At 39.2% G+C, this 27178-nt stretch overlaps 2 protein-coding genes across 5 annotated transcripts in view; one reads left to right on the top strand and one right to left on the bottom strand.

Moving 5' to 3' along the window:
• The window catches only part of GSTO1 (glutathione S-transferase omega 1), a 584823-nt gene that overhangs the window by 468660 nt on the left and 88985 nt on the right, over nucleotides 1-27178 (top strand). The window lies entirely within an intron of this gene.
• CFAP43 (cilia and flagella associated protein 43) overlaps nucleotides 1-27178 on the bottom strand; it is a 107919-nt gene that overhangs the window by 26080 nt on the left and 54661 nt on the right. For 3 of the 4 annotated variants that reach the window (XM_050804892.1, XM_050804894.1, XM_050804893.1), the window contains exons 17-27: nucleotides 26882-27029; nucleotides 24360-24452; nucleotides 23542-23619; nucleotides 17294-17419; nucleotides 13642-13746; nucleotides 12535-12651; nucleotides 11401-11631; nucleotides 9312-9518; nucleotides 7562-7651; nucleotides 7215-7295; nucleotides 6313-6438 (exon numbers count right to left, since the gene is read on the bottom strand). In XM_050804892.1, coding sequence (XP_050660849.1) covers nucleotides 6313-6438; nucleotides 7215-7295; nucleotides 7562-7651; nucleotides 9312-9518; nucleotides 11401-11631; nucleotides 12535-12651; nucleotides 13642-13746; nucleotides 17294-17419; nucleotides 23542-23619; nucleotides 24360-24452; nucleotides 26882-27029 — 1402 coding nt within the window. The remainder of the gene's footprint in view (nucleotides 1-6312; nucleotides 6439-7214; nucleotides 7296-7561; nucleotides 7652-9311; nucleotides 9519-11400; nucleotides 11632-12534; nucleotides 12652-13641; nucleotides 13747-17293; nucleotides 17420-23541; nucleotides 23620-24359; nucleotides 24453-26881; nucleotides 27030-27178) is intronic. The other variant, XM_050804895.1, reaches the window with a different exon arrangement.

Genomic DNA, 27178 nt, shown 5'->3' on the forward strand with positions numbered 1-27178 from the left:
GTAAACTTGGGGATGTCTCTGGACAAGGAGTCTCCCTTGATCATACAAGGGCAATAACATTCCAGAGAAGGTCTCAGGTGTAAGCCTCTATCAGGAACACTCATAGCAGAGAGGGGATGGGCACAGAAGCCTGCAAAGGGGATCTGGTAGGTACCAGTGGCTGATCTAAGTCAGTGCCTGTGTTCACCATCATAGATGGCACCCTGAACTTGCCCTTCTAATTTATCACATTGCAGTTAAATAATTATCTTGCGAATGCACAGTTACTATATAACTGTCTCCACTCCACATAATGGTCATGGTGAAGGGGGTGGGGGAGGAGAGGCTGTGTCTGTCTTATTCATGCACATCCCTCAGGACCTGCCATTGTACCAAGCCCATAGTGGGCACTCAAGGAATATATTTGTAAAAAACATGAATGTCATTTTTCTTCAAACATTCCTAGAAAAGTCTAATTTTGCCTAAAAATGTCTGCATCAGATGCTGAGAAATGAGATGCAAAGTGAAAGACCAAGTAGGAAGTTTATATGAACCACGCAGAAATCCATCACACCTAGAATTTCTCCCAGCTCTGAAACAACAACGACAACAAAATAAATGGTCTGCCATTTAAGAAGGTATTATTTTCGCTGACCAGGCTGGTGAAGGTAAAGGCTTTATCCTTTAATCTATGAATCCCCAGTACTCAGAAGAGTGCCTGGCACATAATAGGTATCAACAGATTCATTCAATAAATTTATTCATTCAATAAATCTTCCCTAAGTGCTTATTATGGATGGAGTATAGTTCTAAAAACTGGGAATATAATATTGAACAAAGACCAGTTCTCCTCCCTCATACTGTATTCTAGTAGAGAAGACTGATAATAAGTCAACAGGTAAAAATGAACTGAGCCAGGTGGTGATAAGTATTATGGAGAACCATAAGTCAGGGAAAAAGGGACACAGGGCAGGATTGAGGAGAACAGGGATTTCCACCATCATAGGAAGATGAGGTGACAATTGAGTAGAGATCTCAAAGTCGTGAGAATGTGAGTCATGTAGCTAAATGGGGGAAGAGCGCTCCAGGCCAAGGATACAGTGTGTCAAGGACCTGCAGCGAGAATGAGCTATGGGTGTTTGAGTCAAGAGTTTGCTGGGTATCTGAGGAACAGTAAGGAAATCAGTGGAACTGGAGGGAAAGAATGACAGGAGATGAAATGAGATGGGATATAGGGATTGGGGGAGGAGGCAGGGGGCAGAGGAACTAAGGTAAGAAATCCTGGGAAAGGTAACAGTAGTTTGCATTAGAGTGGTAGCTGTAGAGGTGTCAGAAAAGCAGCTACTTTGAAATAAAAAAGAAGGGACTTAAAAGGGCAGAGGTGTGGTCTCAGGGTACTGCTTTGGGGAGAAAAGGGCAACTCGAAAGAGGGAAGTACCCTGTAGAGACTCGGGAGTAAAGAGAAAGAAGGAAGAGGTGGAAATTAGGGGGTCGTGTAGAAACAAAAGAAAAATCATAAAATTGGAAGACACACCAGCCTCTTCCCCATTGCTTAAAGAAGTCAACTGTATATCAAGCTGATAATGTTATCCTCACAGAAAGAGGAAAAAAAGAATTAGTCAAAGTAATTCTTAGCATAATATGTTGGTGTATTCTTAGTGGGATATAGTCTAAAAACAAAAAAGAGCTACTAGGAAATCTGAAAATTGCTATAGTATTTGTTTTGTTTGTTTGTTTGGAGGGACTGGTTCTTTATTTCCAAAAAGATACCTATTAATATTCACTATCAAAATGGTTGCACTATTGGTTTCGCTTTCTCCCAACTGGCCCCAAAGAGACTATATCAAAAAAGAGTACATTTTAAGCCAATAAGCTTCAGGATGTAAACCTAACAGACCTTACACAAAACACTTACCAAAAGTGGGGATTTAGTAGGGAAAGACTCTTGAAACGATCAGCAAACTGCCAGCCCGCAGACTGTAGAGAGCCCTCACAGCCAAGCAGGGTGGCCCAGATGCCACAAACCCAAAGAAGCAAAGTTCCAAAATAATATAACATTTAAAAGGTCTTGTACATAACCTGTTCAAAATTTCTCCAGGACCAACCGAAACCAAGCACAGTGATATGGAGCTTTAGAGACAGCAGCTTGAAACCCAGAAAAGGGCAAGGAGATGGGGTTTATATGGCTAAATCGGTGGCACAAACATAATCTTCTTTCTTTCTTTCAAGGAGGCAGGAGAGCAGTTAAGTGATCCCCTCAACATAAGGGGCACATGATCCATCCTGTGAGCAACTTGGAAGCGGATAGGGATGGGACAAAAATTTGGTCTCAGAGGTCTCACCATCTTAATTTTGGTCACTTTTAATGAAAAAAATAAAACAAGTAAAAATAACATTGTCCAAAGATATCTTAAAGCTGAAAACCTGAACTGCACCTTTTTGTTGTTGCTGCTGTTTGGCTAACCCCTCCTGGAATCACCTTTCTGGTTTGGCTGGTACTTTGTAGAGAACAATGTGGTTTCCCACTGGGGAGTCTTTCCCTGGAGTCTGTTTAGTTCTCAGTAAGGCTGGCCCATACCTTTGTCCTTCCTCTACAGAGAGGGCAATGTGCATTAAGATGAAAAGTCACCTTCCAAAAGTGACAAAGGGATTAGATTGCAGAGCTGTAGAAGTATTTGGAATGTTTTACATATGGTTGCTATAAAACAACAAAAAAGGTAATTACAAAATGTGCACATCACAACACGCTTTTAAGGACATTATGCATTGTGCTCATGTTCCCTTAAATGTTGTTACCAAAGGGGCTCAGCCTCTAGCCCAGCTGGAAATCTCTGGGAAGAGGCAGAGACAGTTTGGCGAAAAAAACATAGGCGGTAGATGGGACAGCATGTTTGATAGAGGTATTTTATACACATTGTAGGACTGAGCAAATCAGTAAGTATATTTATATTTTGGGAACGAGAGTTTTCACTGAAAAAAGGAGACCTACATATTTAATGAAGGAAAGAGAAAAGAACACTGTGCTGTTGAATTGGAATTGAGTTGGAATTGGAGCTAACTGGATGTGTGTGTGTGTGTGTGTGTGTGTGTGAGAGAGAGAGAGAGAGAGAATGACTCCTAACCCCTATAGCAAAGAGCACATCTAGTACCCAGATCTTGGTCTCTAAATACCAATTCCCAGTAAAAGGAATCCAGGATTCTCTAAAAAGAAAAATAGCTGATTCTAGGTGCCTAGAACATCTTGCTGTGTTAGAAAGGGAGAAAGTGCTCAAAAACTGATGAAGACACATGAAAAGGACACAGATAACAACTTGAAGAAGCTCCAAACACTTTGAAAAACAGAAATAATAATGATAGTCATGGATTAAAACACATTAAGTTAGAGTATGCCTCTGGTAGGGCAGAGGAAAAGTTCTTCTTGCAGAAGAATACTAACTAGTAAATATAAAATAAATGATAAAAACTAGAAAGGCACCATCTTGCAATCACTATAGTAATAATTGATTCAGGCAAGGGTCATCAATGGATGCCAAAAGACAGAATGAACAGAGAGTCAGGTTCAAAATATCATCCCCCACAAATGAGTTATTACACACTAAGGAGAAAGAGAACTTCTATAATAAAGAAATCTGGAGAAACCTTCTGTCCAGTGATCATACTTAATGTTACCAATAGTGGGACTGACTAAAATCAGGAGCCTCCTGATACGATGCACCGAAGACACAGCATCATCTACTTAGTATGATTGTCAGAAATATTGCACCTAAATCTAATCATTAGGAAACAATCAAATTCAACTTGGGGGACATTCCACAAAAAAATCAGCTTCAATTTTTAAAAAATGTCAATGTCAGGGAACACAAACACAAAGTTGTAGAACTGTTCTGGATTAAAGGAGACTAAAAGAACATTAAAAACTAAGTGAAATTGATTAGATTTTTAGATAAACAGCAACAATAAAAGCTATGAAGCACATTACTTGAACAACAGGGTAATCTGAATACGGACTTAATTAGATAATCATATTAATATTAAGCTTATTTTGTATGATAATTTTACTGCGGTTATGTAGAAGAGTATTTTTGTTCTTAAGAGGTTTATGCTGTATTATTTAGGAATATCATGATACCTGTGATTTATCTCTATTCAGGAGAAAAAGAGAACAAACGTGGCAATATAAAAAACTGCTGTGCTCAGGTATATATATAATATAACATATATATAATATATATGGTATTGATACAAATATATGGTATATAGATGGTACTATTCATGTAACATTTATGTACATTTGAATAATTCTAAAATAAAAATTGGTGAAAAAAAATCCAATGTTAGGGAAGTAAGTGGAGGTATAAAATGAATTAAGATTGGCCGTGAGTAGATAATTGTGGAAGCTGGACAAAGGAGTCATTATACTGTTCTCTCTATTTTTATACATGTTTGACATTTTCCACAATACAAGTTTTTTAATTGAGAGAGAGAAATTGAAAACCATCAACACAGATTTTTTTTGAGTTTTGCCGTAAAGGAGAGCAGAGACATTGAGTGATCCAGGGGGAAAGACAGGTCAAAGGAGTTGGGTTTCTTCTTTTTACTTTTTGTTTTGAAATAAATTTACACTGACCCAAATATCACAAGAACAGTAGAAAGAACTCTAGCATTTCCTTCTAGGAAGTTTTTTTTTAATAAGATGAGAGATATATACAATTATAGCATGTGTCTACACTGATGGGGAAAATCCACAGGGTGGGAAAAATTGATGATGCAGGAAGGAAGAGGGTAAATTGATGAGTAATGACATGGAGTAGGTGAGATGGGATGGCAGCTAGTGCACCAGGAAAGGACCAGGCTTAGGTGGATGCAAGGCCATTTCACCCATAAGAAGCAGAAAGGCAGACACCATGGATTCAGTGCAGGTGGCGGGTGGATGCAGCAGTAGAGAAGTAAGGGAAATCGCTTTTAGTTGTCTCTCTTCTCTTAGTAAAACAGAAAATAAGGTGAGAGTGAGTTGAGGGCATCAGGTGTTGAAAGTTTGGGAGATGAGCAATGGGTGTGAAATGGTACTCTAGGATCCTGCCACTTAAAGTAGGGTCCACTGGCCAGCAATAGCCTGTTTGGAGCGCAAAATCTCAGTGTCCTTCCATTTTCCCAGAGCAACAATGCAGTCAGAACCTGCATTTTTAACAAATCCGCCAGGTGATGCAGACTTGCATTCAAGTGTGAGAGCACTTGGCTAGGGGAAAAATGGGGTAGCATTGCAGAGCAGCTCTAAGGACCCAGTTGAGATTAAGGTTATAATTTTGAGTAAACCCAGTCAGTAGTTTTTCTTTAGCCACTTCATGGGTGTAGGTGCAGTGAAGGCAGAGTACCGGATTTAATCAAGGCTGGGGTTTCAGCAGGTGAGTACGAAGAAGGTGCAGGGACGTGAAGGTGCAGGAAGTGAACTATCTTACAACACAAAACTGTGGAGTAAATGTAGTTGATAGGTCACCAGTCTTTATTCTTTAGGCATCTATACTCCCTAACTCTTTGAAATCTTTACTTCTTTCAGTATTACTGATTTTGGCTTTGAGTAAGAACCATTTTAGGTTAAAATATAAGGGACCCTACAGGGCTGCAGTGAATAAAAATGTGGACAGGTTCACAACAGACTCAAAGAAGCTCTTCATGAGCTATAGTCACTAGTAAGCGGGCAAGTTGTCCCACCTTGAATGATGGTAGGACTTTACTTCCTTCAGAGAAGAATAAATATTATTTACTTGACTGCACATCATCATCTTTTATATCTCTACTGTAATTGTGAGCAATTTTAATGTGACAGTGTTTCCTTCCAATGCATGGGGATAAAAGTAGCAGAAGTGCACTGTAAAAACCTTGAATTTGAGTTGTAAATAATGTACTGCATTGACTGTGCCATTTGTTCTTCAAACCCTTTTCTCAAGATGGAGAACAAATCAAGCAAAAGTATCACTGAATTCAAATAAATGTACACAACACAGAGCAATACCTTGCCGTGACTTGAACATGCTGTATTAGGTGTTCATTGAACACCTGAAGAATGAATGAAGGGCCAAATGAATTGTAATGACATGGGAAATGCTGAAATCAATAAGAGCTTTTTAAAAAAACTATTGCTATATGTTTCTTTGCTTTAAAATTGTTTTAACTCCTTAAATTTATCTCCACCTACTTCTCTAAATTCTCTTGAGAATTTAAGCTGAAACACTATTCTTAAACTATTAAAGATATGGGAAAATAGAAAACATTTGAAAAGATATTTAAACAGCACTCTGGATATGGTAGGTTATATTAATTCTTTGCTCTTCTGACCTTTCTATACTTATCTCTTTCTTCATTTAACTCCTTTACTTTTTTCTCATAATCTTTGAATTGTTTTCTTTCTTCTTCAGTCCACACAGCATCAGGTTTTGCCATGAAAGCAGGTTGAGGAATCACCTGAGGATATGAAGAAAAGCATATATTTCAGCTTAAACATAAATGCAGTAGTACAGTAAAAGCTCAGAGGTTTTTTTTAAAAGCCCTTTAAAAGGATACAGTCCTTCACATTGGCAAGGACAATGACCTGACATCTTGGGCGAAAGGCATTTTAAAATTTTACAACAGTTTTTCTGTGACTTAGGTGAAGGTGAGCAGGGCAGGATATACCTGGACTCTTAGGTGACAGACTCAGAGGGGTGTGTTGGGATCTTTATAGCGAGAACTACCCCTGAGCTCCAGGAACACCTATGTCAGGTATCAAAGAAAATGTTTCCTGGTATATCTGGACAATTACCAATGAAGCAGTATTCCTGCCTTCAGTAGAGACCAAAACCACTGTAGTTACTTACTTTTATTGATTTGTTTGTGTCTTGTCAGATTGGAGGGCAAACCTGCATTTTCAAATTTATTATCTGTCTAATGTGGTTCGTTTTTGGTTTTCTGAGACAGGGTCTTGCTCTGTCTCCCAGGCTGGAGTACAGTGGTGTGATCACAGCTCACTGTAGCCTTGAACTCCGGGCCTCCTCACTTAGCCTCCTCAAGTGCTGGGATTACAGGCATAAGCCACCATGACAGGCCCTAATGTGGTAGGTTTATAAGGTACTACGGAGGTTGTATAATATTTGTTGCTGGAGAATTTCTAAAACCCAGGTTTATATAGGACAAAAATGGTAAAACTTAAGTAGCTCTTTCCACCCCATTCCACCTTCCATAAGGATGAACAGAAATATCACCATTCTCAAAATATCTTCCTTCTTGACTTCCAGAACTCCTCCCATCATGTCCATCAGAGCTCGGAGTCTTGTATTGGCACCCTGGGAAAGAGCCAGAATCAGAGAGAAATGCTGAGACAGAGACCTGACATTCCAGTGGCTCCAGAGGCAGCTTCCCACCCAACATTAGAATAACTGCATTTGGGATTGGGGAAGGTGCCTAGAGGAGAGAAGGGGGAAGGAGACCAACTGAGATTCAAGTGACTTCTGACCATGACAAATGTGTTGATGGGTTATTAAACCAAACTAGGAAGCAGTATCCCTAAAGCAAAGAGGGTCTTAGGTCCTGTGTAAGCAAAGCTGCATGCCTGTATCAGAAGCCAGCGCTCCGTTTCACGATTCACAATCAATTCTTCTCTGGCTTTGTGCCACGGCATAACGTGTTTGTGGGCTGTAATCTGAAAGAGAAAATGTCATTTCCTGCTATTATTCTTACAAAATTCAAACTAAACGTTCCTGCCACATACTGGCAGGAGGCTAGAAGATACTCAGGGGATTAAAGGAACTCTGCAGACTTTGCACCCAATTTTCTGTTTTGGAATAAGATAAGGTCTAAAATGAGAGAGTTGGAAAAATAGATCTTTACTTCTCTATTAACTCTCAAAGCTTATGTTCACCACTAAAAAGATTATAACAGGGAACCTGATAGATTAAGGAGGGGTGGGAGCGGGGCTCAAAGCAGTGCCATCTAAGCCAAATTCTGAAGGATAAGGGTCCTAAGAGGTTGAGAACTTGGGGCATTCAAGGGACTGTATGAATGAAATTGTGACCAGAATGGAGCCAGGTGGGAGAGCAGTTGGGCAAGAAAGGGGGTGGGGGTGGGCATTCAGGAGGAGGCTTGTAGGCTTTATCCTAAGTGAAGTGAGCAGCCACTGCAAGGGGTGAGGCAGAGAAGGGACATGGTAAGTTTGGCTTGCAGCAAGAGCACTCTCCTAAATGTAGGATGGATTACAGCCCAAGGAGAAGCAGGTACAAAGTGACTGCCCCAAGCAGGGCCCTCCAGAGAGCAGCAGAGTGAGGTCCCTGCTGTCATCTTGCTCCAGAGTTTTAGGTCACATAGTGAAAGTCTGGTTTAGGAAAAACGACCTGCTTAAACAAATACAGCAGAGTGCACAAGTTAAGAGGATGAACTGTAAGGCATGATGGTTTGGGTCCAAACCCCCAACAATGACACTTACTAGCTTTGTAACTGTGGTCAAATTACTCAAACTCTCTGTGTCTCACTTTCCTCATCTGTAAAATGAAATATCAGTACCTACCTTATAAGGACTTACAATGATAAATTCACTTCAATCCAGCCAGCATCCAGCAGAGACTGTAAAAATATTTTCTATTACTTCTAAACACCACTATTATCTTTTGCCCCCAGAAGTCAAGTTGGTTTTATGTGAGAAAAATTCTTTGAATATTCTTTAGCATCTTTTTTTTTACTTTAAAAAAATGAAATATTGTCAGATTTTAATTGTTTTCTTTAGGCATTTATTTTCAACTGCCTCTGTGCCAAAATCTTTAAAGAAGGCTGTCCCGAGAGCCCCTTTCTGTGGGATCCACACTGCCTGAATGACCTAGATCACTACTGGAGCTCCACTGGCCTCGTTCCCGCAATGTGACCCAACCACTCTGGGTACAGGCACTGGACCCAAGCTGGGCCAAGGAGCCCCTTCCCAAATGAACTGGGAATTGGGACTAAGAGATTCTAATTCAGACCAGCTACTTTCTCAAGTGGAGGAGATACAAAGTAGAAATTGCCAGAGGAAGTAGAAATGCAGAGTGATGTGAACTAAGAGATGAAGAAAGAAGGCTTCTGGACCTCCCACGAGGCTCCAGCTTTTGGTTTCTGCTTCTTCCTGGGCTCAGTGTCCGAATCTTCCCTGGACTCCATAGGATTCGTAAAAGAAATTCTCATTATTGCTGAGGCTCTATCACCTCTTTCTGTTATCTGCAACTGAGAGTGCTACCCAGTACAATCACTTCCCATAGAGTAACCAAGGTGAACAAATAGGAGCTGGGGAAAGTCTTCTGAGAAAGAAGGGAAGGGAGAACACAGCTAGCCAGTACCTCCTCATCTTGCACAACAAGCGTTCTCTCTGGCTTCTCACAGTCTTCAAATTCTGGTTGCCAGACTGCTTCTTCCAATTCCAGATCGACAATAATTTCTCGAATTCGAACATTTCTTTCCTTCACGCGTGTAATTTCAAACTCTTTTTGTTTATATGCAGCATCAAACTCATTATTGAAAGCAGTTTTTACCTTGTAAATGATATCCTGAAATATTAACATGTTACTGAAAACACATCACTTCTTATGTCTTTACCGGTAACATGATCCCACAATTATACTTTCCCTCTAAAATCATTCCACAAATTATCTTTTAAGATGGTAAAATGAATCTTTCTAGAATACTACTTACATTAAGTCATTCCTTGGCTCAATAATCTACAGTGGCATCCAAGTATGGGTAGGATTAAGGCTACCACATAATTGTTAGACCATAACCTACTTCCTGAAATGTAAATTGTAACTCCATGTGCAGGTTGACAAATGCTGAAGTGGGTGATGGGTACTTAGAGGCTCATTGGGCTATTCTCTCTACTTTTGTACAAAATCCACTATAAAATATCTAAAAAGCAATATATAGGATTTAAGTTGGCATGTGTCTTTTCTTTGGAACCTGGGTTGGAGTAGATGTGGAAAAGAAGAGATAGTTTGTAGAAAGTATTTGGAGAGCCTGCCAGAGAATCACCACCACACACAATACTCTTCTTCTATACGAACACATCATTCTCAGGTAGGAAAGACAGCTGCGCTAGCCGACTGGAGTATGCAATTCCTAAGGTGCCAGTGGGACCAACTGGATTGCCCCACTCCTGCTGACGGGTCAACCCAAAGTGGCCTTTGAGTTATCATGGGAGTTTAGTCTATATGTCTATCCTACTGAAGACGAAACCATTAAAGCAGGGTGAAAAAATGATCTTAACAGCTAGCACGAGAATTTCTCTTGGGCCGAAATTACCTCCTTGTAGGCAAACACCTTAATTAAAAGCAGCAAGAAGGTGAGACCCTGAAGGCAAAAACTGAGCAACAAATGAGGTAACTAAATAGCCCTGAGTGTTAATGAACAGAAATTTCAGGGGTTAGAGCAGAAAAAGAAAAGGATAGGAAGAGAGAGCTTAAGAACATGGCAGGAGACTAGAACTCAAATAGAAGACGTGGCTGGAGGGCTTTCAGGGCTTTCAGGGATTGCCAGCATTCAATTTCAAACTATCTTCATTGGCACAATCTCAGTCACTGCATTTTCAAAAACCTTCAGTCAGGGTTTCTACATGTATAGACATATTCTGAGACTGTTTGGTGGAAAGTTAAGGAGTAGGAGCTTAGAGCCAGAGGGACCCCACACCTTATCCTTGAACCCCAGAATTTACAGAAATTTAGAGGAAATTGTCTTTCCCCAGGTTAAGCAGATAGATAAACAATAACATCTTGATCTTACAAGGAAATCCTAATTGACATTTGGGTATACTGAGAAAACGAAATTCTAGTGTTTTCTTTTCTCTTTGAGCTTACTGATGTTCAAAGCAGAATGGTTTGTGGTGTCAGCTATTGTGGAATGCTCTTTAGAAAACTTGGTATCACAGTAACCTAGTCCAAATGGTTGAATGCAACTCTTGTACACAAGATCTGTCTAAAGGACATGGCTATGTATTGTTATTTATTTATTTATTTATTTAATTTATTTATTTATTTAGAGACAGAGTCTCGCTCTGTCGCCAGGCTGGAGTGCAGATCCAGCTCACTGGCATGATCTTGGCTCACTACAATCTCCACCTCCCCAGTTCGAGCAATTTTCCTGCCTTAGCCTCCCGAGTAGCTGGGATTACAGGCATGTACCACCATGCTCAGCTAATTTTTGTACTTTTAGTAGAGACAGGGTTTCACCATGTTAGCTAGGATGGTCTCGATCTCTTGACCTCATGATCCAACTGCCTCGGCCTCCCAAAGTACTGGGATTACAGGCGTGAGCCAATGCGCCCAGCCTCCTCTATGTATTTTTAAATCATCATTTGATTGGCATTAGTTTTCAATGTGAGGCCTTGAAAGCCACGTAATGTATTCTAGAGATTTTTGAGGATAAAAAGAATTCACCCACTTTCAGTAATATAATTTGGTTGATTTTCTCTTCTCTGGAATGAAGCTGCAATTGGCTTGACAATAAAGAGGTATCTACCCCAAAATCAGTACTCAGACTACCAAGCAGGTAATTGGGCAAATTGCTACATTTTACTGTCTTGTCTTCCTCTTCCTCTTCTTCATCATCCTCTTCATGACGCTTTTTAACCAATATAACTCCAGACTGAGCCTCTACAATTTCCTTCCGTAGCTAAATGTAGAAAAAGATGACACAGAAGTTATGCAATAACAAGAATCCTCTAAAGGGAAATTTTGTGACAACTTAATTATTTCAACAATCATTTTAATTTGTTGAATTGTCTTGCCAACAACTGAAATCAAAGTGACGAATAGATCCCAGAACTGCTGCAGAAGAGATTAAAGCTTCAGAACTGACAAACGATGGATAAATCAAAGGAGTAAAAATTGTCCTTGAGGGTGTGTAATGTTTGTATCTTTCTGTCAGTATGACACCTGCTTGTAAATATTTTGAGTCTTTCTTGGTACTTAAATATTAAGAAATATATATTGTCTTTATATTTTACAAAGAAACCTGTTCACAAAGGACTGGTGGGTGAAGGTTAAGAAGAATTAAGCATGCCTTCTTTTTGTTTCAGAAAAAGAGTGGGTGCACAGTTCTGACCAAAACAAAACTACACTGAAGGGCAGTGTTTTTTTTTAGTGGTTTGACAGAGATTATTGTTTAAAAAGTGGGATTTAGGAAAATCACAATTCTATCAAAACAAATTCTACTTTATCCTTGATCAATTATCTTAAAAACAATCCCTAGTGACAAGGGAGGATGAAAAGGATATCTGTGGATGAAGACAACCTCTGTGCAGGATAAGAGCAAAACCCCAAATCTCATTTTTTAAGGTATACCCTCATATTTGAGGGCTAGCCAGTGTTGTATAAGATATAGGTTCCTTGATTTATTGTGTGGATACAGGCTCCTATAGTCATTAGAGTATATTCTACAAATTAACAAGAAATAAAAATATAAATACATACAATACCTAAACTTAAATTATATCCCAACTCAAATCTGAACAAAGGAGACTCTATAAAATAAAGCACATCACTTATATAAACACACATATATTTAAAATAGTACTTTGAGACACTCTGCTTCAATCTTCTTTTGTTGTAAAACTCTTTCCAACTCTTTCAGCTCTTCAACCGTGCGTGCTTTCATCGGGAAGTTTTCAACCACACAGGGGATATGAAAACACTTGGGGAAAAAAACGCAAGACAAAATAAACTCATTTGTAGAATAATTGTGCATTTCTGGGGTTGAGTAGGGGATGTTTTCTGTGATTAATCATGCATGGGTAAAATTGTCAATGGAAACCTTTTTAAAAATAAAACAATGTATTCCATGAGTATTGGTATAAACTTCATATAAAATACTGTGCTTTTGTGAAGGGCTGATTTTTAGGTCAGTAGTTCTCAACTAGGAGCGATTTTTCTCCCTCCTTCTTTCCCCATCCTTTTCCCCCAAGACATTTGGCAACATTTTTTATCTTAATTAGTGGAGGCAAACAATGCTACCGTCTCCAAATAGAGGCCAGAGATGTTGCTACACATCCTGCAGGGCATAGAACAGCCCCCACAACAAGAAATGATCCAGCCCAAAATGTATGGCTCATGAGAACCCTGTTTTAGAGCAATACTCAAATCATACAAAATGTAGGGTGGCCGTATACTTCATTGTCTACTTTTGGAGCATATTTGAAAGTGAAAGGGATGCTGATAATAGTTACTCTGGGATCACAGACATGACCTGAGACTTTTGGTCACTCTACACAAACAGGGAAATTTTACTTGAGGGCATTTCAATGAGGAACAGCTCTTTAGAAAATGCGAAGGCAGGCACAGGCAGAAACATGAACCAGATTTCGTCTACCGTTCAATCTGTGTGAAATGTGAGTGAGCAGACATCTATTAAGATCCAGATGCAGAGGGTGTCTGCGAGGAAAGGAGGAAAAGAATGCTAAGACGGATCTTCAGAAATGATGGCTGGGAAGCACATGGGGACTGAGCACAGAGGGAAGGAGCCAAGAGACAGGGACATATCCAGGTGAAATTCAGTATAGGAAGGGGCAAGTCATGCTCTCAGTGCTTTGCTATGCCTGAATTTTCTTAAATTTATTTTTAAAACTTTCCTGAGCTTTTGATGACAATTCTCATCAGGTTTTGTACCTAGGGTTCTATCTGTTACCTTAAGAGCTCGACCTTTCACAGCCATCGAATTCCAACATTCTTCTTTGATAAGTTCAGCCAAATAGCTCTTGGCTAGGTTATGCATCTCTACATCCTTTATCATCTTGAAGAACGCAGACAAAGGGAAAAGATAAAAATGAAAGTGTGGCCTCAGAAATAATAATCTCCATTGTAAACTCATTAACTGCACCTTCAGTGGTAGAGTCTGGTTGTCTTTCTCCAACACTTTGAGCACTGAGATGCACTTTTGGGAAACACATCTCTGCCTTTGAGAACATCTCCTGAAGTTTATCTGTAGACTTGGATTCTCTTCCTTGAGGACACACAGTACCTCTAAGGATGGTCAGGTTGCATACACAAGTGAAGCGGGGTGTGAGGATGGATGCACTGTAGTGGTGAGCTGCATGGTTAATGTGCACAAAGTCTGCTGGTTGGAACAGCAGTGAAGCAAAACCACTGAGCAAAGTCTTCCTGTTTTATTAGAGAGGTCTGGAATTCATATTTTTATGTGAAACTGCCAGATATTTAAATGTTGGCTTAAATCTCGCCAACACACATTTGAAGTGCGTTTGTGACCTCTGTCTGGGAGTCTTTACTGTACTTAATTATTCTATTATTTACGTCCACAATAAAAAAGAACCCTCTACTACTCTTGGGGATCATACAATTTGTGTTATTTTCCACTTAAAAACATGTTACTTCAGTTAGTTTTACTTGCTTACGTAATCCCATTGCTTATTATTTAAATAATTAAGTATTCCTATTTTAATACAGTTTGCTGAAAGACCTGGTGTGAAAGTGAGACCTAACAATCTTTAGTCCTTAGGATCCTTTTCAGGATCTCTGTGCACTTCATTTTTTTTGGCAGAATTATTAGCAAACTAGCTAAGAATAATATCTCGTAGATTTAAAATGTCTTTTTTAGTACTTCTTGTGAATTTCTATTTATTTTATTGTCTGATTAAATGACTTTAATTTGCAATTCATTTCTTTTTGATTCTGACCCAGTAAGTTAATAGCTAATATAGTTTTAAATTATTTCTTTCTAAATAGACAGCTGGCTTGGCATATCAGTTGTCAGGACCTGCCTGATTCCCAGCCCACTCGGCCCTCCTCTCTCCACTGCTGAGGCTGTTTATCAACTCCTCCAAACTCAGTCCCTAATACTGTGTCCAGGTTGTCATTATCGGGCTTTGGTCTTTTTCCTATTATTGAGATCCTGGCCGGGGCAGGGTAGTAGCCTAGTCTCTCATTCACATCCTTGACTGGCAGGTGCCACTAACTCCTCCCAAGGACTAGTATTCTGATCCTAAACATGCTGAAAGCTCCTAAACAGCTGAGTTTATGGTGCCATTTGCTAACACTGTTCTCTACTGGACCACTATTGTGCCTAATCTGGTGTTAATATCTCTTCAAAGGCACAGAGCTCAAGAAAAATAATAAACAATATGAGGGAAACTAGCATGTGGAGGGCCTTTCTCTGCACCAAATCCTGCCTCAGAGGATCAAGGAGAACTCTTGAGGGATGAGCATGAATTTGGTAAGTGGCAAGTAGGGGCATCTGGGGCAGAGGCACAGGGTGGCAGTGGGGGAGGTAGGATGAGTTTGGCAATGGTAAATAGTTCAGTGGGCCAGGGGAGCAGGTTCACTGTGTCAAGTAGTCATATACAGCTTGGAAAGAGAAGCAAATATACAGTGAGGGAGGGGGCAGGCACCGAACCCACACACATTGCTGAGTGGTCAAGATGACTTGGCTGGGAGAACCTGGTGCAGAATAGCAGGGGGCATTCTGAGCCTGAGCCAAGCCAGAGCCAAGGAGGAAGAGCCTCCTAGGAGGAACAGCCAGGATCCTCCTGGCTCTGATCTTAGCCAAGTGGCTCTAGCTCTCTAAGCCTCTATCTAAGCCTCAATTTTTTCAAGTGGGGCAAACTATCACCTACTTTTTTGAATTGTGATAATCAAAATAAATAAATTCAAAAAGCTCCTAGATTGGTGCCTACCTCTTGTGATAAGAAAATGGGACTTTTTTCATAGCTTCCTGTTGCACAATCAATAAAAAAGCCAAATTCTTTACCACAATATACAACGTCTTCAGGGGCTAGGCTCTGCCTACCTCCCCTACCTCATTCCATGAGGCTCTCTCCCATCCACCATGCTTCAGCCTTTCTGGCCGTGCTGTTCCTGGAATACTGCAAGTCATTTCTGCCTGTGGGCCTTTGCTCTTGTTGCTCCCTGTGCTTGACATTCACTCCCCCCCAGATCTTTGCACAGCCAGATGTCTCTCTTCCTTTAGTTCTCAACTGAAATGTCAGCCCTTTGAAGTGGCTTTCTTTGACCACAGAAGTAGATCTCCCACATCTATCAGAGCATCCAGTTTGTTTCCATCATATACTATGTAGAGATTTGTTTACGACCGGTCTTCTTCAGTACATTACCCCATGAAATGTGTCTGTCATCATTATTGTATTCCCAGCACCTAGATTAATGTGCCTGGGACATGAATAAATGTTGCAGAATAAACGAAGGAATGATTATCCCAGGTAAATTTTATTGTACTAAATCAGTCTGTTGAGATACTCTTGTCCTAATTGTTATCCACTACATTTCCTCAACTTCTCAGTCTCATGTCATTCACTAATTTGACAAATCTCCTCATTTCTATTTCTTCACCTCAGTCATTAATAAACATGTTTATCAGGACCAAGTCCTGGGGCACATGGTGGAAACCTCCCTCCTAGAGGCATCAGTCAAATAATCAACCTCCTCTTGGTGTAGTTGTTTAATCTATTATAATCCACCTTAACTGTCCTTGAATCCAGCTATCTTTCATTCTCCCGTGTTTATATTTGCAGATTCAAAAAATTAACCTGTACTAGCAGGTTGAGAAAGAGGAAGCTTCAGAATATCCTGTGTAAAACACACTTAGGGCTTTTATTTAAAATAAAATCCATATGAGCAAACAATTTGATGTGACTGCCACAAAATAATACAAAGGCTGAATTAATAGAAGTATAGTATGAATGGAAGTTTCAGTTTATGCTTTTCTCTACACTGGACAGAAAATAATTTGAATTCTTCTGTGGGTACAATATGCAAATATAATTAATTTGGAGGAAAAGGGCAAGATGATGACGAGGCTATTGAAACTATAATACATGATGGTCATAGGAGCTGGGATAATTAGCCCAGACAGGAGAAGATCCACAGGGAACATGGAAATTTCTAATCCTCTACCACTCTCAGAGGGGCCATAGAGTAGGAAGTGCTCAAAGAGTAGAAGGATCAGTGAGTACAGGAAGAAAGATTTCCACTCTAATTAAGAAAGGGCTTACTAAACCAGAAGCGTCCAAAGTTGGCATGAGGTGGCTAAGAAGACTTCCAAAAATGTTCAAACATATGGCTGGCAGGAATGTCATGGAGGGGAAGCAAATGTCAGATGTCTGGCTGGCCTAGATGTTCCCCCTGCTCCAAACCCCCAAATTCAGTGACCCTCTGATTCATTACACTTACATGCACTACGTTTGCTTTATTCACATTACACTGGAAAAGGTTTTGTCATATTCACATTATTATGAAGAAGTTCCCTTTCCTATTATCTTTTTACTTCTTTCATCATAACTTTATGATGCTTAAATTACACTTTTTCATACCTTTGCCACTTCTTCCTGACTTTCATCATGAAGCCTTTCTAGTTCCTCAAGATCTAGACCAAATTCCTGTTGGTCTAATTTTGCAATATTTTCTAGTTTGTCATTTTCTTCCATCATATTCAGAATCTGAATGTTGAAATAAAAAAGGGTGGTGACAAGTAAAGAATTAAACTCTAATAAGATAATTTTCTTAGTTTCTTTTAGGCAGCAATCAATAAAAAATAGATGTTTTATTTATCTAAATGTACTACTAAGTAAAGAATTAGATTATGGGCTTATTGTGGTTATTGTAAGTTTTAAGGTTTCATCCTTAAAAACTCATTCATCTAATAAGAAGAACTACAAAAATATGTAAGCTCATCATTTCATTCTATGATATTAAAGCACTGTTGCTAGTTTGAGGTATACTAACAGCATTGTGGTTATGTGTTTTAAGAGTCTTTATCATTTAAAGATACATACCGAAATAATTAGAGATGATATGGTGTTTGGGATTTACTTCAGAATAATCAGGGAAGGGGTAATGGATGGAAGCATTGGTGAAATGATATTGGCCACTGGATGTATTATATTATTCTCTTCAATTTTGTACAAATTTGAACTTCTATACAATAAAAATTATCTTTAAAAGTTTATAACTTCAAAAAATTCAGGGGCAAAGGATACACACTGCAACACATATGACAAAATATTCATGTCTTTAATATATAAAAAGCACTTACAAATAAACAAAAACGAGGCAGACAACATGATAGAAAAAGTGGGACTTCAGTTTCAAAATGATAGACTGAGAATGAGTTCAACGATTTTTCTTTTTTGCCCCAAAATATAAAAAAGTTAAGAGAAAAGAAGTATAGCATAGATAAATCCATTACTACAATGAAGAGGAAAAAAGAAATAGAATCCTTCAGGAGCATGAAAACTATAACAACTGAAAGATGGAAATCAGATGGATCAGCAGGATGCATCATAGCCCAGAATGCCCTCAGCACAGCACTCAACAACAGGTGGAAGCTACACCAGATACAGGAACAAGGGTTTACCTGCTGGCAGGTTGATTAGTAGGGGCTGCTGCATCAGAAACAGACAGTAGAACCTGCCTGTACCCCAACCTGGTGAAGTTCCCTAGGGTCCAGCAGTAGTAGCTGGAGTGTTTGTCTCCAGGTAGAAGAAATTGGAATGAATATTTGGATGGGAGAAACAAGGCAAGGCCCAAGGAATCTGTTAGTGGCTAGAAAGAATAGAGAACTCCCCCACCACACAATGGGCTGCCAAGACACTTCCCAACACCACCCACCCCTTCTCTTTTCACTGAGAGCAGACAGAATACCTGCTAAAGTCAGATCTCCTACACTTCTTCCAAAGCAGACTGAGCTGGTATCATGGAATTATAACAGGGAGTTTCAATTATAAAGACAAGCATGAAATAATAACAATAAATCACTAAATATTTGGGGAACAACAAGACCACTGGAGAGAAACAATAAATTCAACAAATAGAAGACTTGTTGCCCAAAGGAAAAGAGTTAATTAAGCAAGAAAGTTATAATTTTACAGCAACTAGGGGTGCAAAATATTGTATTTCATAAAAAGAATCACAAGACAAGAAAAATAAATGAAGGATAATGATTGATAAGAGATAAATATGTTATTTTCAAAAGATATGATAGTCTACCTAGATAATCTAAGACAATCAAGTGACAAAATAGTAGAACTAAAAAGAATTCAACAAGGTGGTCAGAAAAAAATCAATAATATTCACATATACCAATAATATATACCAATATATAACATATACCAATTGTATTAGTCTGTTTTCATGCAGCTGATAAAGACATACCTGAGACTAGGCAATTTACAAAAGAAAGAGGTTTAATGGGCTTACAGTTCCACATGGCTGGGGAAGCCTCACAATCATGGCAGAAGGTGAAAGGAAAGGCATGTCTCACATGGCAGCAGACAAGAGAAGAGAGCTTGTGTAGGGAAACTCCCCTTTTTAAAACCATCCGATTTCCTGAGACTTATTCACTATCGCAAGAATAGCATGAGAAAGACCCGCTCCCATGATTCAATTATCTCCCACTAGGTCCCTCCCACAACACATGGGAATTATGGGAGCTACAATTCAAGATGAGATTTGGGTGGGGACACAGCCAAACCGTATCACCGATGTAATAGAAAAATATTCCATTCACAAAAATGGTATAAACTATAAGATACCTAAAATAAACCTAATAAGAAATTTATACAAAGTCACTTTCGGAGAAACTATAAACTTTCACTGGAGATTATCTTTTTAAAATTGAATAAAGAAATAAATATATAATATACACATATGTAAATATTATATATTTATTGAAAATATAACTTTCAAAGTTATATATTTTAAAAGAAATAAATACATAGGCCTAGTGCAGTGGCTCATGCCTGTAATCCCAGCACTTTGGGAGGCCAAGGAAGAAGGCTAGGAATTCAAGACCAGCCTGGGCATCATAGGGAGACCCTGTCTCTTCAAAAAACTACAAAAATCAGTTGGGCATGGTGGTGCATGTCTACAGGCCTAGCTTACTTGGAAGGCTGAGGTGAGAGGATTACTTGACTCCAGGAGTTCAAGGCTGCAGTGAGCTACACTTGTGCCACTGCACTCTAGCCTAGGTTACTAAGCAAGATCTTGTCTCTAAATAAATAAATGAAAGATGTAAATATATAAATATACAGATGCTCCTCAACTTATGATGGGGTTATGGCCCAACAAACCCATTGTAAGATGAAAATATCATGTCAAAAGGGGCATTTGTAGACATGATGGGCTGCGAAAACATAAAACACGATATCCAAAAAATGCTGGCAACACAGTACACTTCAGAGTATTCATTGTTTACCTTCATGATTGCATGGCTGACTAGGAGCTGTGGCTTACTGCCGCTGCCCAACATTGTGAGAAAGTATGGTACCACATATTGCTACTCTGGGAAAAGACCAAATTCAAAATTTAAATCACAGTTTCTACTGAATGTGCATTGCTTTTGCACCATCATAAGGTCGAAAAATTATAAGTTGAACCACTCTGAGGTGGGGACTGTCTGTATATATCTTAATTCAATTTAAAAAATATTCTTCAGTAAAGTTTTATCATATATATTGATATATATACACTAAAGTTCAGAGCTGGCAGATAAATTCTTCTCCAAATCAAACTAAAAGCAATATACTCACAATCAAAATCAAATCAGAGTTTTTCATGGAGTTTGACAAGCTGATTTTAAAATTCCAATGGAAAAGTAAGTATACATAAAAAGGCCTTTTTTTTAAAAAAAGAAGGGCAAAAGGAGAATTATTCTCAAGATACAAGAACTATTATAAAGCTATAGTAATTAAAATAGCTTGGTATTGGCTCAAGAAAAGATCAATATTCAATCTTAGAACAGAGTCCAGAAACAATCCTATGTCCAGGGATTGATAGAGGAGACACTGCAAATCAGCAGAGAAAGGATAGTATATTAAATAAAACAGACTTGGGAAATGGGCTATTTGTTTGAAAAAAATAAAATTAGAACCATATGACATACCATTCACAAAAATAAATTATAGGTGAAATCAAAGAGTATTAGAAGAAAATATGTGTGACTTTGAAAGGTCATTTAAAATCAGATGTAAAACCCAAAAGTTATAAAGAAAACGATCAATAACTTGGATCATGCCATAATTTTAAAATTCTGCTTTATAATAAAATTATTTAAAATTTGGCACTTCATAAAAGTTAAAAGACAGAAAGTATTTGTAGTAGGATGAGCCATATATTTTTCTAGAAAATATTTGTAGGTTGAGCCACATAAAACAGCAATTGCATGAAGTTCCACCTAATAATAAGGGCTACCTTTAGATATGTCCCATTCACACTTTCATGCTCTTTACCTTTCCAACTGACTCAGATGAGATCAAACAAGGCAATCTTTGAAGCCCTGAGTTGAAGATAGCAGGGTCTCTGAATGACTGCATGGAACAGAACAGCTGCTGAGCTGAATACCTACCCAGGATGGTTACATGGGAATGAAATAAACTTCTCATCACTGTGCCACTATGTTTTTTTGAGTTTATGTGTTACCATAGGCTAGCTAACTCTAATTATCATAAATACATATGAATAAAAAATAAAAATAAAGAACTCCTATAATCAACAAGAAAATGACCAATTATCCAATAAGGAAATAGGCAAAGAATATAAACAGGAAATTCACAGGAGAAGAAATACAAATACTGTTTAGAGTTATGAAAAGGTGCTCAGTCTTATTAGTAATTAGGAAAATAAAAACAAAGGGCCAAGGAAATGATTTAAGAACTTTTTCTAAAACCGAGAGACAAAGGGTTCCTATTAAAATGCCCATCAAAGTCTAGTACATGAAAGAAGAAAACACCTAGGGTCCTGGTAGGAAAAGGTAACACATTCAAATGGGAAAACTGAAGAGAGAAACTTAAAAAAAAAGATTTGGCAGAGTAAGGAGAGCCAGCAAGACATGATAAAGCATTAGGCTTCCAACTGCGGGAAGCCATCTCCGCTCCTAGGTCTGAAGGGCAAGAGCTGGGAGTGGTTAACGAACCTGGAGAGACCCATAAATGTAGGAGAGAGATGGCGGTCATTGCCAACTCATAACCCTACAGGGAGGCAACTGGGAGAATGAGGACCCTGGTCTTAGTCTCCTGCCCTGCAATCCATGATCTGAGCCCTACAACAATGGGGTTCTCCTGCTGATGCCACTTATTGCCTAAACCCAAGAGAAAGTCAGAAGGCAAGACAGTGCATTGCTATTATCCATAAAGGCCAGCCTCTTGGGGCTCAAAGAAGAGTGGAAAAGGGAAGAGAGTCTTGGTTTGCACCAGCAAACCAAGAATACCCATTGAACATATCAAGGTGCATACCTGTACATTTCCAAACACTGTGGATAAAGACAAGATCCTATAAGTCTCCAAAGATAAAAATCTGGTTACCTACAAAGAATTGGGAGTCAGGCACTGGAGTCTCTGAAGGAAACACTGGAAGTCAGGAGACAATGGAGCAAGCCTTCAACATTCTGAAGGCAAACCATCAAATGGATATGAGTGTAGGATAATTACATTTTAAGAAAAACCACATCTCACAAAATGTACCTCCCATGTACCCTTTCTCAAGAACAGAGCCAAAGCATCTGGCAGGTCTAGCAGCAGGGCACCATTCACAGTGGTACCACTTGGATGGTACCCCAGAAGCACAGCTATGTTATAAAGGATGTTCCCAAGCATGGCGCAACACAGCAGTCCTGTGTAGGAAGCTACTGAAGGACACACACCAAGAATACAAAGAAAATCAAGTGGGATTCAGGAAATAAGAGCTCCAACTTAAGAGGCAGGTCTCTAGGACAGCAGCCATACACCTGGTCTACAGAGCAAGAGCAAGGTGCTTTGACTGGAGCTGGAGGATGGAAAGCTCTAGAAGGGAGGTTGCCCAAAAAATGCACTGACAGATTGATCACTTCAGGTATTTGATTGTATTGAGAAGAATTTGTTAGCATTTTGAGTTTGAATAGGTCATAGAAAGGCTTATCCAAAACAAAGGTTAACTATTAATTCTAAGAAAAATCAAGTTATAAAAGCAGAAATGTAATAATAATACACCGTGTGGCTCAGCTTTGAAGAATATTCAAATAACTATCATAGTATGTATTCCAAGCATGGATTTATATGTGTGCTATAGTGGGGATGGGGAGCAGTAACAAGCATAACTACTCATGTTCCATACCAGGAAGCCCATAGTTAGCATCAAAACAGAAATATCAAGAAATAACAACAGTAGTAAGAAGACTATTTAGACAGAAGTAAACAGACCAAATGAAAAAGTGGAAAGAAGAGAAAACAGTTACCTCAGGAGTACAAGTATCAGTCAAGAGAAGTAGGGCAGTGGCTGCTTAAAAAAATATTATTTTTAACTACACAACTCAGTATTATTTAATCTGTAAAAATATAAGTGCATAACTTTGGTAAAAATCAGTATTATAAAAACAATTAAGATGGTAATTTGGGGGAAGATGGGGAAAACCACTGTTGATATGAAGTGGGAATTGGTGAAACTTTTATCTTATTAAAGAACTTCAGAAAACTGAGCTTACAAGCAGAGAAAGGGAGGTATAGTTCCTCAGGGTAGAACAAAATTAAGTTCAAAAAGTAATTTTAGAATAAGAGCCAAATGTATTAGAATATGAAATTACAACACTTACAGTTTTGGAAAGTGATTTGATTCCTTCTTTTATCTCTTTCCTTTTCTTGGAAAACAGATTAACCTCCTTTTTGATGGCCTGAAACAGAACAAGTGTATCACTTAACAAAGCAAGAGAAATCAGAGAGAGAGAGAGAGACAGAGAGATATATAAAGAGATACATAGATAGCAATTCTCTAGAAACAGAAACTAAAATGTGTAAAGAGTAATATAAAGTGTACATGAAGTAATACCACTGCAATACCTTGCTTAAATCTAACTGCTACTATGTAAGTGACATTAAAGCTACATGAAACACATGTCAATTATATGGCCAATGGAAAGAAAATAAGTAGTGAAAAATTAGTGAACAGTTGATTAAGGAAAACCAGTATGCACTTTTATTGGGAACTTGAGACTAGATCAATAGGCTAAATCCAGGCACGAGCTGTAATCAGTCGGTCACCTTTCTGAACAGCTGCAGCCACAGCATCCCTTCCCCTGTTCCTGGTCCACAGGACAGAGGTAGCATCCCCTAAAACTCACTCCACAGTGGAGTACTGCAGTTCATGCTTTGCTGTGGTTTACCTGGACACCATTGTTGGGTTGCATGTCAGCCTACGTACAGTTCTTAAAGCTCATATAACTTGATCTAAATGATTGGGCTGTGTTTAGGGTGTTTATTTGCTTTCAGAAAAGTTACACCTGTATGTTGTAGTGCTCTGCCGAGTGGTGTCTCATTCCATCTTCTAACTTTCCAGTACGTTTCCATAGGAAACTGATCTATTTGGTGCATCTACAGAGCACTATTTCAAACCTACCCCATGTTTCACAAATACCTCTTGGCTTTTTTGTTGTATCCAAGGAATTTCCTTCTTAACATCAGTTGGAACTAATTCATCCTGCGATGAGTCAATGCTTGCCTTCCGTTTCTGATACACGTTAGAAAAAGACAGACATGTCTTAAAGTTAAAATTCATCAAGTTTTTCCCCTCCCACCCTACCATATGTAACTGCTTTGAATTCCTTTGCATTTGTTGCATTTTTGAAAATAATCTCAAACATTTTGTCCCCAAGATGTAACATTTTATTCGTGTAAGTCCTATCAGTCTGCCGTTATATTAGGCACAGCTTCCACCGAGGAAGCAGAGGTGATCAGACCAGTCACACTGCCACTACTCTTTGCCTTCTTTGTTACTGTGACCCACATGTTTCTGCCCATCAAGGCCTATGCCACCATCTGTGCTTAGGATCTTTTTTCTTCTTTTTGAAGTCTTAGTGCTTAAAATCTTTTTTTCAATGCCATCTCCTTCTGTATCATCAATGTCTCCCTTTTACAGGATCTTCACCAACAGTATCCAAACATGCTCTACTATCTCCTGTCTTAGGAAAATTACTCTCACTTGACCATAACATTCTTCTTCAGCCACCACCCTATTTCTATTTTTTTTTTTTTTTTTTTTTTGAGACGGAGTCTCACTCTGTCGCCCAGGCTGGAGTGCAGTGGTATGATCTTGGCTCACTGCAAGCTCTGCCTCCTGGGTTCACACCATTCTCCTGCCTCAGCCTCCTGAGTAGCTGGGACTACAGGCATGTGCCACCGCAATTGGCTAACCTTTTGTATTTTTAGTAGAGACAGGGTTTCACCATGTTAGCCAGGATGGTCTTGATCTCCTGACCTCGTGATAACGCCCACCTCAGCCTCCCAAAGTGCTGGGATTACAGATGTGTGCCAACCACTGCCCCCGCCAGCCCACCACCCTATTTCTGTGCTCCCCTTTGCAGCAAAATGTCTTGAAAGAGTTTGGGAAGCCACGCTCTCCTGGCTCTCCCGTAACCTCACTGGCTAACCCTCCTCAGGGTCCTCTGCATCCCTGAACTCTTCTCCTGGCTCACCAGAAGTTGCTCTGTCCTGGTCCTCTTCTGCTTCTTGCCATTCATGCTTCCATGATGTCCTTGCCTAGTGTCATGGCTTTAAATCCCATCAGCATGTCCTTGACTCAAATCAACATATCCAGTCCCGACCTCTCCCCAGAACCCAAGGTTCATCTATCCAACAGCTGAACTGGCATCTCCACTTGGGTGTCTAACAGGCTTCTTGAGCTTAGCATGGGTAAAACTGATTTTGAATTCCCTTCATAGCTGCCCCCTTCCCCCACAGTCTACCCTATCTCCATGAATGACACCATCTTCTACATAAATGTTCAAGTAAAACAATCTAGGAGTTCTTGGGCCCTTTCTTTTCCTCTCTCTCTATGTCCAATTCATCAGTGAGTTCTATCAGCCCTACCTCTGAAACCCACCTGGAATCCACCACTTCTCTCCTAGGCACAAGACTCCTCCACCTCCATCATTGCTACCTGAATCTCTGCCTTAGCCTCCTGAACAATGTCCCTGCTTCTTATCCTTCTCATCCCCTACAGGAAACATTCTCCTCACAGCATCAAATAATCATTTCAATAATGTCAATTATACCTTGTTAATCCTCTGTTCAGAACACCTGACTCAGTTCTCATTACATGTAAAATAAAATTCAAGCTCTTTACCTAGTTTACAAAGCCCTTCATTACCTGGTCTCTTCCTGCTTTGAAGACCTCACCTCCCACCACTTTCTCCCTTGCTCACTTCAACAGCACAGGTCTTTTTTAGGTCCTAACATACCACATGCCAAGCTCTTTCTTTCCCCCTTTGCCCTGAATACTCTTGCTACCCTCCCATTGTCTTTGCATGGTGGTGTTCTCTTTTAATTCAGATCTCAGCTTAAATGTCTTCTTGGAGAGGCTATCCAGTCCAATACTATCACATCAACCTATTTTTATTCACTGAGTAGAACTTGTTACTATCTCATTGTTTCCTCTGCATTTGCTTGTTTATCTGTCTCTCCCTGCCCATCCCCAACGCCCAATTAGTATGTAAACTCCACGGAAGCAGACATTTTTCTATCTTGTTCATAGCTATATCCTCCACAGCCTAGCACTCTGTAGGCACTCTATAAATATTTGTTAATTGAATGAGTGAATGCTGTTCTTTAGCTAGACACTTCCTAAACAACATCTGTAATACGAAAGTATAGAGAGACCATTTTGACCAAGCACGAGTGTGGGTAGAAGATTTTTTTTCCAAGCAAGCCTGGATTTTGTACTATGGTTTAAATGAGATCTGAAATGTACCATGTGCAATTGCTTTGAGAAAGGCTAAATATTTTCTCTCAGACATAGCTTATTCTCTTTTTTAAAATCATGGGATACCTGGAAAAAGAGAAATATTACTAAATATCTGCTTAAAGAAACCACAAGCTGAAAACCTCTGATTTACAAACAAAGAAATGTAAGCAAGCAAGCTAGTCATATAGGAACTCAACTGTGTGTTCAGAATCGGATCCCAAATCTATGGAAACTTTTGGTGTTGTGCTTAAATAATCATTCTCCTCGCCCATGGTGCTGCTCAGGGAAATTAATAGTTTTTGGTAATAGTCCAGAATTTCACTGGCTAGGAGTCCTCCAAACCGCCTATATTAATAAAAAAGAAAACACAGAGGCTACAAAAATCATAATTTAAAAAAATTACATTTAGCTGTATTATTTTCAGGTAACTAACCATTTCAGTTTATAGATAAGTAACCAAGGAAATATGTGGACAATTCTTCACAGTGCCTTGT

Source organism: Macaca thibetana, chromosome 9, assembly GCF_024542745.1.
Source record: "Macaca thibetana thibetana isolate TM-01 chromosome 9, ASM2454274v1, whole genome shotgun sequence".
In the NCBI taxonomy this organism is placed as follows: Eukaryota; Metazoa; Chordata; class Mammalia; order Primates; family Cercopithecidae; genus Macaca; species Macaca thibetana.